Source organism: Postia placenta, assembly GCF_002117355.1.
Source record: "Postia placenta MAD-698-R-SB12 unplaced genomic scaffold POSPLAscaffold_9, whole genome shotgun sequence".
In the NCBI taxonomy this organism is placed as follows: domain Eukaryota; kingdom Fungi; phylum Basidiomycota; class Agaricomycetes; order Polyporales; family Adustoporiaceae; genus Rhodonia; species Rhodonia placenta.
In genome coordinates, this window is record NW_020169840.1 from 1,279,537 (window position 1) to 1,294,241 (window position 14,705).

General features: G+C 55.2%; 5 protein-coding genes across 5 annotated transcripts; all 5 read right to left on the reverse strand.

Moving 5' to 3' along the window:
* Window positions 1-355: 355 nt before the first annotated feature.
* POSPLADRAFT_1066451 (hypothetical protein) lies at window positions 356-2,459 on the reverse strand. Its single transcript, XM_024482077.1, has 3 exons — window positions 2,212-2,459; window positions 1,262-2,160; window positions 356-1,210 (listed from the first exon to the last, which is right to left on the reverse strand). The coding sequence occupies exons 1-3, from the start codon at window positions 2,258-2,260 to the stop codon at window positions 626-628; spliced, it is 1,533 nt and encodes a 510-aa protein (XP_024337904.1). The 5' UTR covers window positions 2,261-2,459; the 3' UTR covers window positions 356-625.
* Window positions 2,460-4,457: 1,998 nt separating this feature from the next.
* POSPLADRAFT_1047377 (hypothetical protein) lies at window positions 4,458-5,200 on the reverse strand (the record flags this gene model as incomplete). Its single annotated transcript, XM_024479270.1, has 6 exons — window positions 4,458-4,489; window positions 4,567-4,645; window positions 4,668-4,776; window positions 4,817-4,851; window positions 4,878-4,958; window positions 5,138-5,200. The coding sequence occupies 6 exons, from the start codon at window positions 5,198-5,200 to the stop codon at window positions 4,458-4,460; spliced, it is 399 nt and encodes a 132-aa protein (XP_024337905.1).
* Window positions 5,201-5,623: 423 nt separating this feature from the next.
* On the reverse strand, window positions 5,624-9,590 carry POSPLADRAFT_1066452 (hypothetical protein; the record flags this gene model as incomplete). Its single annotated transcript, XM_024482078.1, has 12 exons — window positions 5,624-5,842; window positions 5,897-6,130; window positions 6,191-6,349; window positions 6,404-6,673; window positions 6,730-7,252; window positions 7,525-7,686; window positions 7,758-7,935; window positions 8,005-8,042; window positions 8,096-8,205; window positions 8,276-8,518; window positions 8,576-8,629; window positions 8,685-9,590. The coding sequence occupies 12 exons, from the start codon at window positions 9,588-9,590 to the stop codon at window positions 5,624-5,626; spliced, it is 3,096 nt and encodes a 1,031-aa protein (XP_024337906.1).
* Window positions 9,591-11,444: 1,854 nt separating this feature from the next.
* Window positions 11,445-13,219, reverse strand: POSPLADRAFT_1040357 (hypothetical protein). Its single transcript, XM_024477729.1, has 7 exons — window positions 13,174-13,219; window positions 12,871-13,124; window positions 12,755-12,813; window positions 12,157-12,401; window positions 12,134-12,136; window positions 11,915-12,095; window positions 11,445-11,848 (listed from the first exon to the last, which is right to left on the reverse strand). The coding sequence occupies exons 1-7, from the start codon at window positions 13,201-13,203 to the stop codon at window positions 11,583-11,585; spliced, it is 1,038 nt and encodes a 345-aa protein (XP_024337907.1). The 5' UTR covers window positions 13,204-13,219; the 3' UTR covers window positions 11,445-11,582.
* An 856-nt stretch (window positions 13,220-14,075) lies between these two features.
* POSPLADRAFT_1146395 (hypothetical protein) lies at window positions 14,076-14,396 on the reverse strand (the record flags this gene model as incomplete). Its single annotated transcript, XM_024485927.1, has 1 exon — window positions 14,076-14,396. The coding sequence occupies one exon, from the start codon at window positions 14,394-14,396 to the stop codon at window positions 14,076-14,078; it is 321 nt and encodes a 106-aa protein (XP_024337908.1).
* Between the last annotated feature and the right edge of the window lie 309 nt (window positions 14,397-14,705).

Here is a 14,705-nt window from a genome sequence, read left to right on the forward strand (position 1 = left end):
CCTGCGCTGTCTTGTTCAACCCTGGAAGTCGTTGCCGCCCAGATAACTGAAGTGTATTCGGGCATGGCGTGTTGGCTGTCCGGCTGCGGTCTGCTCCCGCGATGATTACGACATCACGACATATTGTCGGCGGTCTCGCCATTCAGCCTTGTATTCGCCAACATCGATGCATCATGATCATGGGGTGAGTCCCCCCATTTTCGTTGCAGAATGCTGACGTAATTCTTAACCTTGAGCTACGTAGCGCGCGCGGCTCATCTTATCAGGCTTGCCCAAGCATCGTGAAAGCAATTCACTTCATGCAGCATGTGGACGTCCGGGGAGAAGCCGTCCAAGACGGCATGAACGCGGACATAAAAGGAATGAATCCATTTGGATCCTGCTAATCTACAAAATAACATCCGATAGCACGTAAATAACCTCGAGGTAAGCGACTAGTGATGGGAAAGCAGGCACGATAACACGGCGTCGCGTAGGACGCTTCCGACTAATGCTACAGTTGGGCGCGCAGCGCGATATGATACAGCGGAGCGAGTACCTTCCAGTCCATGAGGCTCGACGGAAATGACGGGAAGGCGCAAGGAGCGGGGAGGGTAAGTGAGTGAACGGTCAGTCCCTGAGACCCTTACATCACTCCTGAAGACGCCGCGAAAGATTTCGAGATGTCCTCCAGAAACTGGTCGAGCCGTGACCTGTCATTGAATGACACCTCTCGTTTCGCAGAAGGTCCGACGAGCGGGGCGCCGTGAAAAGATGGATCGAATACGGGATAATCCGCCTGTCCATTGGCCTGCGCGCTCTCGTATGTCTGCGCGTAGGAGTTGCCGAATTGCAGCATCCCCCCCTGGTCGACGGGGAGATAATACTCGGGGTATCGATGGTCAGGGTATCGATGCTGAGGGACGAATCGCGGCTGCTCTGTGTACGCCGTCGAGCGAGAAGGCAGGTCCTCGTAGCCAAGAAGAGGCGTGCTCGGCGAACTCGACAGCGGAGATGGCGATGACATCGCGGTACCCGCCCATGGCTCGAACTGCAAGAAATTCGTGTTGATGGTGAGTCCCGGCGGCTGATACGCACCAGCTTGCGGCACGTAAGGACCGGTCGGCACCGGGGCGAAGACGTGGGGAGTTTGCTCGCAGGTCGGCGTGAGGGGATCGCAAAACTGTACAGGCGGTGCCGCGCAGGCGTTGAAAGTGAAAGTGCTGAAGTCCTGTGGCGAAACTTCAGCGAATATGCGCGATGAAGAGGAGCCGCTACTCACGAATGCTGACTCGATCTCGGCGGGATCCGCAGAAGGGAAACGATGAGGCATCATCATCGGCGAGTACTCACTTGGAGACTCCGAGCTGCCTTCGAACTGCGTCAGAGGGGAATACTCCGGCGAGGTAGGTGCAGAAGACGATGGCGACGACGACGCTGGTTCGGGCTGGGAGCTCGAGGAGCGGACCTTCTTCGACTTGCGCTTGGAGGCCTTAGGAGTCGATACAAGGAATGGCGGATTGGTGTGCTCCGTTCCTGGGGCGGGCTCCGACGACGATCGTCGGAAAGCGCGAGCCGTGATCGGCTCCTCGAAGCGGGTGACCACCTCAGGTACGTGGTGGCGGTCAAACTCTTTGATGACCGCATCGAGCTCGGCACCCTTCTTACCCTCGACGAGAAGCGCGGCGATCTTTTCGCACCTCTTTTGATCCCGCTGGCCGACCTCCTTGACCTTTCGCTTCTCCGGCTTCTCCTTGGGGTAGATCGGCTTGAACGTGTACCCCGGCCACTGTTTCTTGTGCTCGTCAGCAAGCACCTTCGCCTTCGCGTACCAGATGTCGCGCTCGTGCGGGGGGAGGATGGCCCAGGTGATGCCCGCGATCTTGGACAGCGTACTGTGGTTCGTCTCGACCTCTGACGAGACGTGTTGGTTCTTGATGAACGCTGACCGGAAGAGGATGAACGCGTTCGCGGGCCTCGGAATATAGTCCCCGGCCTTCTTCTTGGAGTGCCCCGACTTCTTTGACGACGGTGTGGCGGGGGAGGAGGAGGGAAAGAGGGTTGACTCCGGCACGAACTCGACGGGCGCCGGGGGATCGTTGAACGTCCCCGGAGTGACGTTCGGCGCAAAGTTGATGGTCGGAGGGGTTGACGCATCGAGCCAGGTAAGCTGGAACCCGGCTGGAGGACGTCTATCAGTCGTTTGAGCCACAAAGACAAGACATCACTCACCCCCAGTGGCAGCGCGTCGCGCAGCCCTTCCGGTACGTCTCACTGGCATCGTGTTCAATGTGAAGAGCAGATGTGATAGAGCCGTGTAGAAGTGACGCAGAAGGGGCGAGCGCGGAAGGGGTGACAGGACGGGATTGGCAGGGGATGTAGCAGGAAGGTGTCGCAAAAGGGACAGTGGGAGATTACATACGTCTTATACCAGGTGAGGGTGCGAACTCGTGGGCGACTCCGATATATTCTAGAGCTTAAATCCATCGGTTCCTTCCAAGCAGTGATCTCGCTTAGGGCACGCCGTCCGGCCGATAAGAATCCGTTCGAGAAGGAGGGACCCAACAATGGGGATGCGCCCTCGATTGGGCAGACAGATTGGTGTTTTCTCATCAGGAATTCGAGGCCTGATTTCGTTATTACGTCTTCATCCAGTTAACCGCTCAGCACTGACAGGCCATGCCAGAAGACAGGCAATGCGAGCGCCGTGGTTTTCCTGTATTTCCAGCAGAATACAGCGGTTTAATTCGCATCCGCATGTCGGACCCCTGCGATGCGAGCCTGATTTTCGCACGTTCATTTCAGTAGTCAAAGAACGAACCAGATCTCGTCTTGGTGATCCCGTGCCCGATAGGCGTCAATTGCCGGATATAGAAGGGCTTGTACTGAACGGAAGCAGATAGTGTCTCTCCGTCTCTCGTGTCGCAGAGCTTTCCCTCGAGCTTCACAGCTGCTAGCAACGCATCGAGAGACACTAGCACACCGCCGACACAGCATCATCGACAAATTCGAGGCACAAAATCAAACGCCGCATCTCACCAAACGCCACATCTGCAGTGATCGCTGTAAGCGAGACGGACGCAGCGGCTCTTATTCTTCAGATCGCACTTGCGCTTTCTCGGACAACAACTGCTTTACTAGGGATAATCTGCCCGAGTCTAGTCTCCGGCCAAGTCGTCATGACTATGCCGCCCCTGCTTCGCCGGCTTGTAAGGCCCTAGGATGATGGAATACAGCGAATCTACGTAGATCTGCTTCCACTCCCAGGCAAGGGACTGGTGCATCGATTATATTGGGGCCGTGGTCGCTCAATGAACCAGAACATCTAGCCATCGCCGCGATCCGAGGCTGCTCATCAAACAGCGACTAGATGTGGGCGACGAGCAAATGAAACGAAATTTCCGAATTTCTGAGCAAATTTACCCCACACGCACACAGCTAGGGAAACGGGGTGCAATAGCGAGCCAAAGGAACGGATCTAGGATTGTATCCACGGCCACGAGAGCCTTCCCGGGTACCCACGGAGCGGCGGCTATCCGGGATCTTCAGTGAAGGAGAACAAGGTCGCTGGCCTATATTCGTATGCTTCCAGCGCCGTCCTAGGTAGTGCCATGACCCTTAACTACGGCACGTTTTGCCTCATGGCAACGTCCAATAGCGTGCGCGGTTTATTCCGTGGTCTTAGCAGAAGCAGCGTCTACCTGCACCGAACGACGGAGGCGGTCAAAGAACGAATCTAGCTTCGCAAGCCAAACTGCGTACGTCACCTTCTCGACCAGGGTCAAGCGCCGCAACTCGGTAGGGTCTATCCCGCGTGATCTGTGCTCGCCAGGGCCATGTGAGTATCTGCACGCAATGCAGCTTGCAGAAGATAACGGGCGAATTGCTTGATTATGATCAAGAATCACCGTACGAGAAAATATCGCCGTCAGATTTAATCATCATGCTTCCAAGGGCCTCACTGTCGCTTATCGACTGGCCGGTAGAAGAAGGGTAACTTCCAGCTTGTATTCTGCACCGTGTAGTGGAACCGTAGATTCGCCACTGAGAACGCCCACAACGGAGATAGGCCGAGACCATATGACCAGACGGGAGTATAATTGGGCCGTATGCCACGTAGGGCGTCCGACAACAAAGGCAATGCGAGCACCGTCGTCCAGCACAACACGGCAGAGGAGAAATAATGCAGCAGCCCCAGCGGTCCATTATGCGTGCAGGAGTGGGCACCGCCCCACACAACGTGTCCGCCGACACGTGTGCATGACGCACCGCAGGCGTGCTCGCTGTGAGATCACCCGACAGCCTCCCGCCGCCTGCCACGACGCAGCGTCGGGAGTGCACGGACCGCTCGAGGCGGTGCGTCTGCGCCCTGCGTGGAACTTCGCAAGGGCGCAGCCCGCTAGATCAGCTATACCGGACGGGTGTCCCAACCAAGATGCAAGCAGCCGCTCGGCGCACGATAACCCATGCGGAGCGGTTCATTTCATCACGTTAGCAGCGCCGCCGACCCCTGCGCGTGCGTGCGAGGTTAGTCTAGGCCTTGGAGACTCGTGCGGGCCCCCGCGCAGGTGTTCGCCAGTGCAGGACGCACCGCATAATTGGATAATTTCGGCTTCATATTGCACCCTGCGAAATTATGCCGTGAGACAGCCCCTGGGCCGCGCCGCTGGACCAAGCTGTCCGTGCACTGCTGCCGAGCCAGAATCACCAACACATGTCTGCGAGGAATAGCCTGGTTTACGAGAGCGCCCCGGGCAGAATTTCGGCGGCCAATCCTTGCGCCGACATTTTATCATTCTGAAAAACCCCAGAGCATGGCTCACAGGGGACAACGCACGGTCTATATACAGGGAGGCGGTTGAAATTCGTCGTCTGCGCGACAGCATTGAGCTACTCACCGTGTCAGTAGAGGAAAGGCGCCAGGTCCAATCCAGAGTTGCCAAATTGGTCGGGGGCGCCCCGTTGCACCATTGACACATCTTGATGCGCCACGCCGCAATCATAATCGTGAGATTAGCATGCCTCTGTGGGCGTGCACGCATAGCTAGCCGCGACGGCGCAGCTCGGCAATTCGCCCTCTAGACCAGGGACGAGGAACAAGGCGTAGGCTGCCGTAAGATGGATGCACTGAGCGTGGGCTGTACGGTGTGGTGCGGACTGACAGCATGTCAACGAGCGCAACAAGGCAGGCGTGCAGGACAAACGCCAGTGTCAGCGGCATTCGTCGGGTAGGAGTTACCTGCTCAGGCCGCGGTCGGGCAATCAATCTCCCCCAATCGCCCAAGCTAGTATCACCTTCACTAGCAGCCCCACATAAGGCACGACCGCCGTGTCGAGCATTCGACGAAAAGACCGCTGTGTCAACCTTTCCAGTGCTATCACAACTAAGGAACGAAAGATTATGCTCATGTCAGCGCGACGCCGGTGTTGGATCAAACGTGTCGGACCCGCAATAGAAATCCGAAAATGTGAGCAGGCGAAGCGTCCGCGAACTATGTGAGAACTCTCCTGAGCCCGAGCTCGCACGGCTAGTCGGGTTTTTATTGCGCTATCCATTGTATTTATACATGAGCAACTGCTAATGCGAAGACAGTCTACTTCATGAATGGCACTATTTCGTGATCACCAGAGCTCCTTGAACGATTTACGGCAAGAACTTTCCCTTTCTCCAGTAGTTAACCCAGGATAGAGCATCCTTCTCGCCTAATGGTTTGAGGCCCGCAATCGTTGGGCTGACCTGCTTCGCGACAGACGTCTGGAAGATGGGCAAACCCCCCACTTCGATCTCGTCGACACCACTCTCCCGAGCGTCACTCTCGAGCCTCGCTAAGCTGCGGAAGTACTCCAGCAATTTGATTCCAGGCTATCGCAGAATGAGTACAACAGCTTCGAAGATGTTTGCCCGACGAGGACTCACAATGGTTTGGAGGTCCTGTGAAGTAGCGCCCTCCGCGGCGGCTTCCAGCCGTTTGACCCAATCGGCTAGTGGGGTGAACGGCAGGTCGCCAAGCTCTGCACTGATGACGTTTGCTACCTCACGCCAGGTAACAGGCTCAGGATGCACGACGTTGACAAGCTCCGGGCTGTCGGAGCCGAACAGGACGTCAAGAGCAGTGTTTGCGACTGTGTCCATAGAAATCCATGATACGACCTAGCCCACGACAAAGCAATGAGTTGAAAGACGTCAGTGGGAAGAGTAGAGGACACGAACCCCGTCCAGTTCCGGGAAGGCGCCTAGAGCGATGCTAGACTTGACAATACTTGGAACCCAGTCCGACGCATTCCATGCTCCGGTCTGGGATGCACCAGAGATCTGTCCGATGCGTAGCGAGGTCGTCTTGAAACCGCTCTTGCGCGCATCCGCGAGTACCTGAGCGTCTCATAAGACGGCTGTGGCGAGCGCTCTGGAAATGTACACACGCACCTCCTCGACCACATATTTCGACATACCATATCCTGAGGTTGCGGAGGCAACCTTCGAATCGCGCAGGCAGGCTTCTGGAACCGGGCCACGTCCTCCCGCAGCATGCCATCCTCCTGCAATCGAGACAGACGAAGTGAAGATGTAGTGCGCTTCGGGAACCAGAGCCAGCAGGCGGACTGCGGCCGCTATATGAGACTCGAAAGAAGCCAAGGCTAAATTGAAGTCGACCCTCCACGCATTGTGGATGATGTGCGTGGCAGAGTCTGAGATCTATTTCGTCGTGGGGTTATAATGATAGTTGTGGCCACATATCCGAAGCCTCTCACCTCTTTCAGAACTTGATGATCGAGGCCAAGGTCCTCGTGAGCGAAATCACCAGACAACAGAGTGAGCTTCGGTTCCTGTAGAAGGCTCCCCGGCAGCTCGTATGACTCGAAGGCATCGAGCTGACGTTGCGCAATGCTTTGACCCCGATTGAGGGCATAGACGCGCTTGACCCGGGCATCTCCTAACAAGAGAGCAAGGATGTGGGCACCAAGGCTCCCAGTCGATCCGGTCAACAACACGACCGCATCATGAGAAGACGCGTTCCTGATCTTCTTAGGCGGGGGAGGCAGCTGTGCGACATACTTGCCCGTCATTGCGTCGATCTGTGACGAGGGTGATTGAGACATTGTAGATGCTGCTCCGTGTCCAACAAGCTTTTCAAGCCTCTCAGCCAGAGCCGAGAGTGTGGGATACTGAAAGACGAGGTTGGATTGTATATGCTGTGTGGCTGCATTCACCGAAGCATCCGACGACTCTCGCAGCGCGCCAATGATGCGGTTGCGGAGGTATGTTGCACTCAGGCTGCACGATGTCATGAATCAATACTGATAGGCGCATGTCAATTGGTTATAGAACGTGCCTGTCGAAGCCCTGCTCAAACAGATCCTTATTTGGCTCCGGTATTTTGTCGCCATTGATCGCGGCGGCATGTTGCAGAAGCCATGCTCGAATGTCAGTCGCCGACCAAGATGACGGCGGAGCAACACCATGAGCATCTCTAGCCTCCTCTATGGTTCGGTACCTAAAACTCTGTCAGCTTTGATGTCGTTAGCTATAAAGTAGGGGATATGTACAGGTCATCAATCTCTTTCGAATATATTTCAAGGGTCTTCTTGCGTTGGGTGGTCCCTTTGGCCGCGCGCACAAATGGACGATCCGGATCTGCAGCAATGATCATTTCCTTGAATATCCGCGAAAACGCGGGGGCGTCTGCGTTGGCCTCCTCGACCTGCTTCCTACATTCGGATTGCGTTAGCCTCTGAGCAAGGAAATACGTATAACATAATTGGTAGACAAGCAAGCTCACCAGATGTCATTTCGGAATCTGATGAGCGACTTCTCGTCACCAGGATGAACTTCGTGCCCAGGCTGTGGTTCCACGAGGATCCCGACCTGCTGGTGACCGCGGCCGAACATGATCGTCCCCGCCACCCAAGGGAGTGCGCTGATGTGGTTCTCCTGGGGAATCGGCACGACCTTCTCACCTGTAGATTTTGTTAATGAGCCCGGTGACACAACTCTATGACACAACTCTATGAGGGGCAGCAACCAACCTGATCCTAGTACAATGACATCATCTGTGCGGCCAACTCTGCAGCATATTATCAGAAACCACAATACTCGCATGAAACACGCACAGCTTACATTTTCCAGAGACCTGGCTTAGTCGGATGGGGCTCGAAAAGGTCGGACGTCGAATATCCATGCTCGCCATTTGGCAAATTCTCAATGGACGGTTGATGCGTCGGGCATGCCTACGGGAATAATCCAAGGATCATAAGCACGTGGAATGACAACTTTTAAGTGTACTGTAGGAGCACCTACCAGCAACTGAAGCTCGAATGTCCCATCGCTTTGAGGGACCCATCGAGGATTGCTTTCCTTTGGCATTTGCAGCCATTGATAGTCTGCACGCGTCTTACCGACCGGGCTGGGCTCATCGACATCGTCGTCAAAAACGCACGTAAACGTGCCGAACTCCGTCGCTCCGTAGCAAGCAAAAAGACGGACGCCGCCCGCGACGAGCTTGTCGCCGTTAGCGGTAGACAGGGGGCCTCCAGCAAATATCTGGCATGTGCAATGTGTTATTCGACTGGTTAGACCGCGTGAAATTCAAGATTATACCAATGCTTCCAGGGACGCTAGGAACTTGACGTCCTCCTCGTTATGTGCCCAAGCCTGCCCAGAGGGAATTTAGAGCCTGAAAGGAGACATGATGCGGAAAGGATCGTACTTCAAGAAAGGCCGGGACGCTCTCGATGGCCGTGCACTGAGTCTTACGCGCGGTCTCTATGGTGTTCTGCGGAGTCGGCACAATAGGTGGGGCAGAGAAAATGGCCCGCGGGGGGTACAGGCTCGTCTGCTGTCCAGATAAGAGCGGCGCCAGGAGCTGGGCGGACAGACCCATCGTGTGGAATGCCGGCAGGGCCATGCAGCCCCAGCGAATAGCGCGCTTGCGGCATTCGGCCAGGATCGGAAGATGGCACCAGTGCAGTAGCGTCTTGTTCGTCTGTGGGATGGGCTTCGGGTGTCCCGTCGAGCCGGACGAGTGTAGGTATAGTACAATATCGTCCGGAGCGGATATGCGCCCCGAGGACGGGTATGGCCCGGGGGACTTGGCGGGCGGGTCGACGGATGCGGCGAGGGATGGAAAGACGTCAACAAGCGGCGGGAGATTATCAACGCGCACAGAGTCTCCATATGGGAGCGTGGCGCACACCGCGTCCGTCAACGCAGCGAAGGTCGACTGCGAAATAATGTGCCGACAACGCGTACGCTCCATCATGCTCGCGACCGCAGGCGGCGAGTTGCGCGGGGACATGGGGAAAGGGACAAGCCCTGCGCGCACGAGGCCGGCGAGAAGGGCGTGGTAGAGGAGCGTATCGCAGTTGACGAGAACCGCGACGACGGCGCCCTCGGGTCCCGCGCGCCCAGGGCGGAAGGCGTGCGCGATGCGATGGGTTGCTTCGGCGAACTGGGAGAAAGAGATGGTCCGCGTCTCGTCAGAGGAGATATCCGGGAACGGGAAGATGAAGCAGGATGCGTTAGGATTGTGCTCGGCATGAAAGTCAAGGAAACCAGGGAGTACTGTCACTGTGCCGTCTATGGGGGGCAATGCTACTTCACCTGAGGAGGACATGACTGCTAGAGGATGCTACTGTTTGGATGGACAAGGATCGACGAAGATGAGGCGTTTAAATAGCTTTTATCGGTGGTGTTGCGGGCTCCGTGGGAAGAGATCAGAGTTGATGATGCGAGGATGACTTCTTCTGTGTGTACGCTTTTGGAGTTGTGTAGCCGACCAGGAAGGATGTAATCATCGTGCATGTCACCAATCTAACGTACTATCCTGCTGGAATTCGCAGTTGCGCATCCTCTTGCCCGAACTGCTTTGCCGAGGAGCGGATCAAGTTCGGCCTGTTAATGCTTCGGCGAGCGACAATGTTAGCGACCACCACTGGTGTGATTAAGATGCACCTTATGTTAACGGCATCTCGGCCACTCAGCGTCACACGCTCCGAGACGATTCGTCTACCTTGATCAGTTTGATCTTGCAGTGCGTCGATGTCACTGGATATAGAGGATCTATGTCTTATACGGAGACATCACCTCAAGCCTGAGGTAGCTCACGATCATCTCGTCTTGAAGCCACCTTGCATCTCCGAGGAGGGATTCGATTCACACACTCTGCTATTTGAGTTAATCCCAGTAAACCAAAGTTTGCGATGTGCCACGAACGAACGCGGGCCTATGGAAGGCACCACCTTGACCATCAGTAACCTCATATTAGTATAAGGATGATAGAGCCAACTTGTAGAGGCCGATTCTTTTAGGGATGCAGGAATACTCTGGCTGTACGGCAGAGCTGATTCAATCGACAGTAAGTAATCAGAGTCAGACGACACATGTATGGTGACGCACCGCCAAGATTGCCTAAAATAGCCCCCTGTCTATTGCTTCGCATCTCCGTCGGAGGAGCATACCCGATATATGCAATTACTGCGCTGGCAAATCGAGAAACGGACTATCCGCGGATTTTGCAGCCTACGAGTCGGGTTTGAGTTCTGGCTGGCTCTGAGAACGGACGCCGATCAACAATCAAATTGCGATCGCGAAATTGATGATACGCCACAGGGTCTCTGAGGACGTCCTGCCGCAATCTGATGATCTGCTCACTCTGTTCGAATCCCATCAGGCCTTGAATCGGCCCCAATACAATATATATAGGGCGTCGCGTGGAAGGCACAAACAGTGTACAAGCAAAATGAACTCAATCCTGCGCGCACTGCAGCCATTCCGTCGCTCGCTTTCTCAGATGGTACGTGTCAAGCTAAGCATCCCACTCGGTCAATACAAACTATTACGCGCCAGCGCTCACCGCGCGATACGTTCGATGTGAGCTTCTTGCAGTCAGCCGATACGCACAAGGACAACTTACGATATCCTACGGCTGACCAACTCACTTCCCCATAACCGGGCACGGGCATACATCGTAGAGCAAAAGGAGATGCAAATCGATGACTCGACCCGAAGGTGCCTCGCCCGACAGTGACTTCCACTATCCCCCGTCACGCGCTTCTCGAGCCCGAAACATAAGCGCGCGTGTCAGTGTCGATAGAATGCTCGAAATGCAGACCGAGTAAAATTCTACGAGAACATCAATAGGCACTACAGTTAACCCTGTTACGATCCATATATTCTAATTGCGCGGCTGTAGGACCTTCATCGTTCTCTGCCGTATCCCGGACTCTGCATCCTGAAAAAGAACCGTGCTCGCCACACATACCTGAGATCGCTTACTTTGCTTCCGCGGCGCAGCCCTGGTATGTGGATAACCGATGTCGGCCGAAGCGGCGACGATGGATGGCCGATGGATGGCCGTAGGCCATGCCTCCACAAGTACTTCCGCGCTCAAAGAACAAGCATGGCAGTGTTCGATATCTTCCCGAAGGATTAGTCCCGACTGCAGCGAAACCCTCGCGAGAACACGCACCAGGCGTCCTGTATCCTCGTCCTCAATCAAATACAACAGGGAAAGCGCAATATATTATACGAACGCAACGCAATCCACCAAAACTAAGCACGGGACCCAGGACGACGACCTACCTACAGAAAACCCAGGACGACGCAACTATGAGTCCACATCCATCACGCTCGCATCCTCCTCCTCACCGCGCAGCCGCCGGCCGTCACTGACAGGGCTTACGCTCCCGCGCGGCGCACCATTCGCACCAGCCGACAATGCGAACGCATGAGACTGACCGTTCTGCGTAGGCGACACGGCGTGTGCAGATACTGGGGTGCGCGAATCGGGGGACAGGGACTTGGATGCCCCTCTGGCTTGACGCTGTGCACGCACTGAGGGATTGAAGTGACCGCACTTCGGACAGACGTATTCTGGATCGCGGGAGGCATGAGTACATCAGTCCTGCATCCAGGTGAGTTAGACAAAGCAACACTCACGCGCATCCTCCCACATACTTTCCTTCACAAGGCCGTTGTGGGTGAAGCACTTTTGACAGATGAGGGCGTAGCGTGATGACGCGGGAGTTGCAGAGCCACCGTCTTCGTCGCCAAGGATTGCGTCTGCGAGTTTGTCGAACCATTGTTTCCGTGGTGGCGGCATTGGTTGTGAGGGCGGTGCTATAGAGACAAACATAGGTAAGTACTCAAGCTGCGTACTAGCGATTGTCTGACGCACAAAAAAGATGTTGCTGCAGAGAAGGCGGCACCGGGTTACCAGGCCTTGGAGGGGTTGATTGAGGGGCTCGCTGAGGGGTCGCAGGTATGCCCTGGGGGATCCGTCTTCGCAGGGGCGTACCGGGGCCACCTCCAGCGGGTGGATCGTCATAGCGCTCGATGAGATTGCGAGTCTTGTCATAGCCCGTCTTCTGCTTGAACTCAGTCACTTTCTCTGCCTTCTCTTTGCGCAACGTCACAAGAGCCTTTTCTAGATATGAGTTGGGTCAGTATGAGGTTCCGGTTGACAAAGAGACACAGCCTAATGGGCCCGTCGTTCGTAAAATGGATAGAGGGGTGCAACCTCAAACCTGTGGGCTAGCTCAGTTTACAGCACACCCACAGCCAGTCGGCTGCCGTCGAAAACACAAGTAGGCCGAACATGCTAGTGCAAGCACGGAACACTGCAACCAATTCGCCCACAACTGTACTGGCGCTCGAAGCACAGCTGAGGTATATAGGGCTGATAGCAGCCCCTATGTGCCTCTTTGCTTTTTCCACAGGACGACCACGGAAAGCGACAGAATTCCTGAAAACGAGATTGAATGGCGCATATGAACATACCTTCAGCGTTCGCAATGCGCGTATACCATATCTGCACGATGCGCCGTATGAACAGAATGCTGCAATTCCAAGCGCATCAACATACACGAAGGCAACGTAACGCAAATGCTGCTCACAGTATCGGCCCCGCAAACACTGGTATGCCCTTCACAGTGCGCTCAAAACCACTGTTATGGTTGTGGCCACTGATGTCTGGCAAGAACCCCGTGTACCACATGCCCGTCCATACTATCCATGCGGCGACTGCGTAGATTGAGAAGAAGAGAGTCGACCGCCGCTCGCGCAGCCGGATCTCCGAGAGGCGCGTCTCGCGTTTCTGGATGTCGAATACGAGTTTCTCGAGGATTTGCCCGTAGTCTTCAGACTTGTTCTGTCAAGGCGTCGGTGTTCAGTGTGGGACATTATAACTGAGTATTTACCTGCCTGAGCCAGCCAAATAGGGAGACCATGTTATACAAAAACCATGAAAGAGCGGGGAGTGAATGAATGGAGATGAAGAGCGCGAGGTTGCTGGCCACCGTCGGCCACCTTGCCTCATACGTCATGCGTGGGAAGAACTGGCGCGTCAGACCCACGTGGATAAGAAGCACGTGGCCGATGCTTCCCGCTCGCGGGTCCTCAGACAAGTGTTGTTGGCCGAAGTCTACCAAGTGCTCTGCCATGTATTTCTGCCAGCCAGGCAATTGCCATGGCAGATGGCAGAATGACTTTCGGAAGGTGGCAGAAGGTGGCAGTCGTACTTCCCAATATGGTAAGCATGTGCTGTAGCCCCTGTCTCTTGGACCCTAACCTGAGCTTGACCCAGCCATTTTTGGGAACATTATTGCGGCCAAACTGAGAAGATTAAGATTTGCGGCTAAATGGCGTCGCCACGTCCACAATTAAGCATAAACTCCACCTGAAATCTGCTATATTCTGCCAGCGGTAGCAATTGTCTGCAGTTAGCAGAAGTCGGCCTCCGTAAATTTCTAACCACAGCACTACCTCAGACACGACGCCTTGACAAACGTCCATGACAGTAATGACTGTTGATGAAGAAAATGAGGCGAGAATGATAAAATTTGAATACTACAACACTGAAGTGCCATGATGCCTAGATATGCTTCGATCTGAAATCTTGATGTTATATCCTACAACAAGTAATCTAAGAGAGAACTACGCTAACATTGTCTGGGGATACCTTGAAGTCTTCCTACGAACCAATTCCGCACAAGCAAAATGCAGTTGTAGATGATACACACACAGGAGACTGGGGATGAGACCTGCAGCACCCGATAAATAGCAAGGGCAAGAGAGGAAACCAAGGGCAGATAACAGCAGCTCACGTCGGTCTCTTGATGGTCATCTCCCACATCCCGTCCTTGCCGCGGACGAACCCCTCGAGGATGACCCGATCCATCAAGAAGTCGACCCGGCGCACGCCTCGCTTGCGCTCCCCATCGTCCTCGCACCGCGCAAACCACGCCGCGGCAATGCGTTCACGCACCTCGCCATTCATCTCGTTGTTCCAGTAGTCCGCATTCGAGATCGGCGTCATCATCGACAGCCAGATCGCCGCGAACAGCTCGTGCAGCGTCACGCCCGTCGGGTTCGCGCTCTCCGCGTCGATGTACCACGGGTAATGCGAGTTGTACAACCGCATGTGCGTCTGCGGCGGCTCGCACGCAAAGCGCGTCAGGTCCCACGGGTTCACGGGACGGTTGAGCGCATGGAATCGTATCGTCGAAGGATTGCGCCGCAGGTCGTGGAACAGCACGGGCGTCGACAGGGAATACCGCAGGTACGGATGCAGCTTCGGGTGTCTGGTAGAGTCCAAGACTGCGAAGGGTGAGCGGACAGCAAGCAACAAGTGTGCCAGAAAAGAACGCACTGCCACCCGATATAGATGCCGACCGCGCCTTGGTAAGAATAGTGCCGAGTGCACCACGATGTAATGATTTCGCCATGCTGA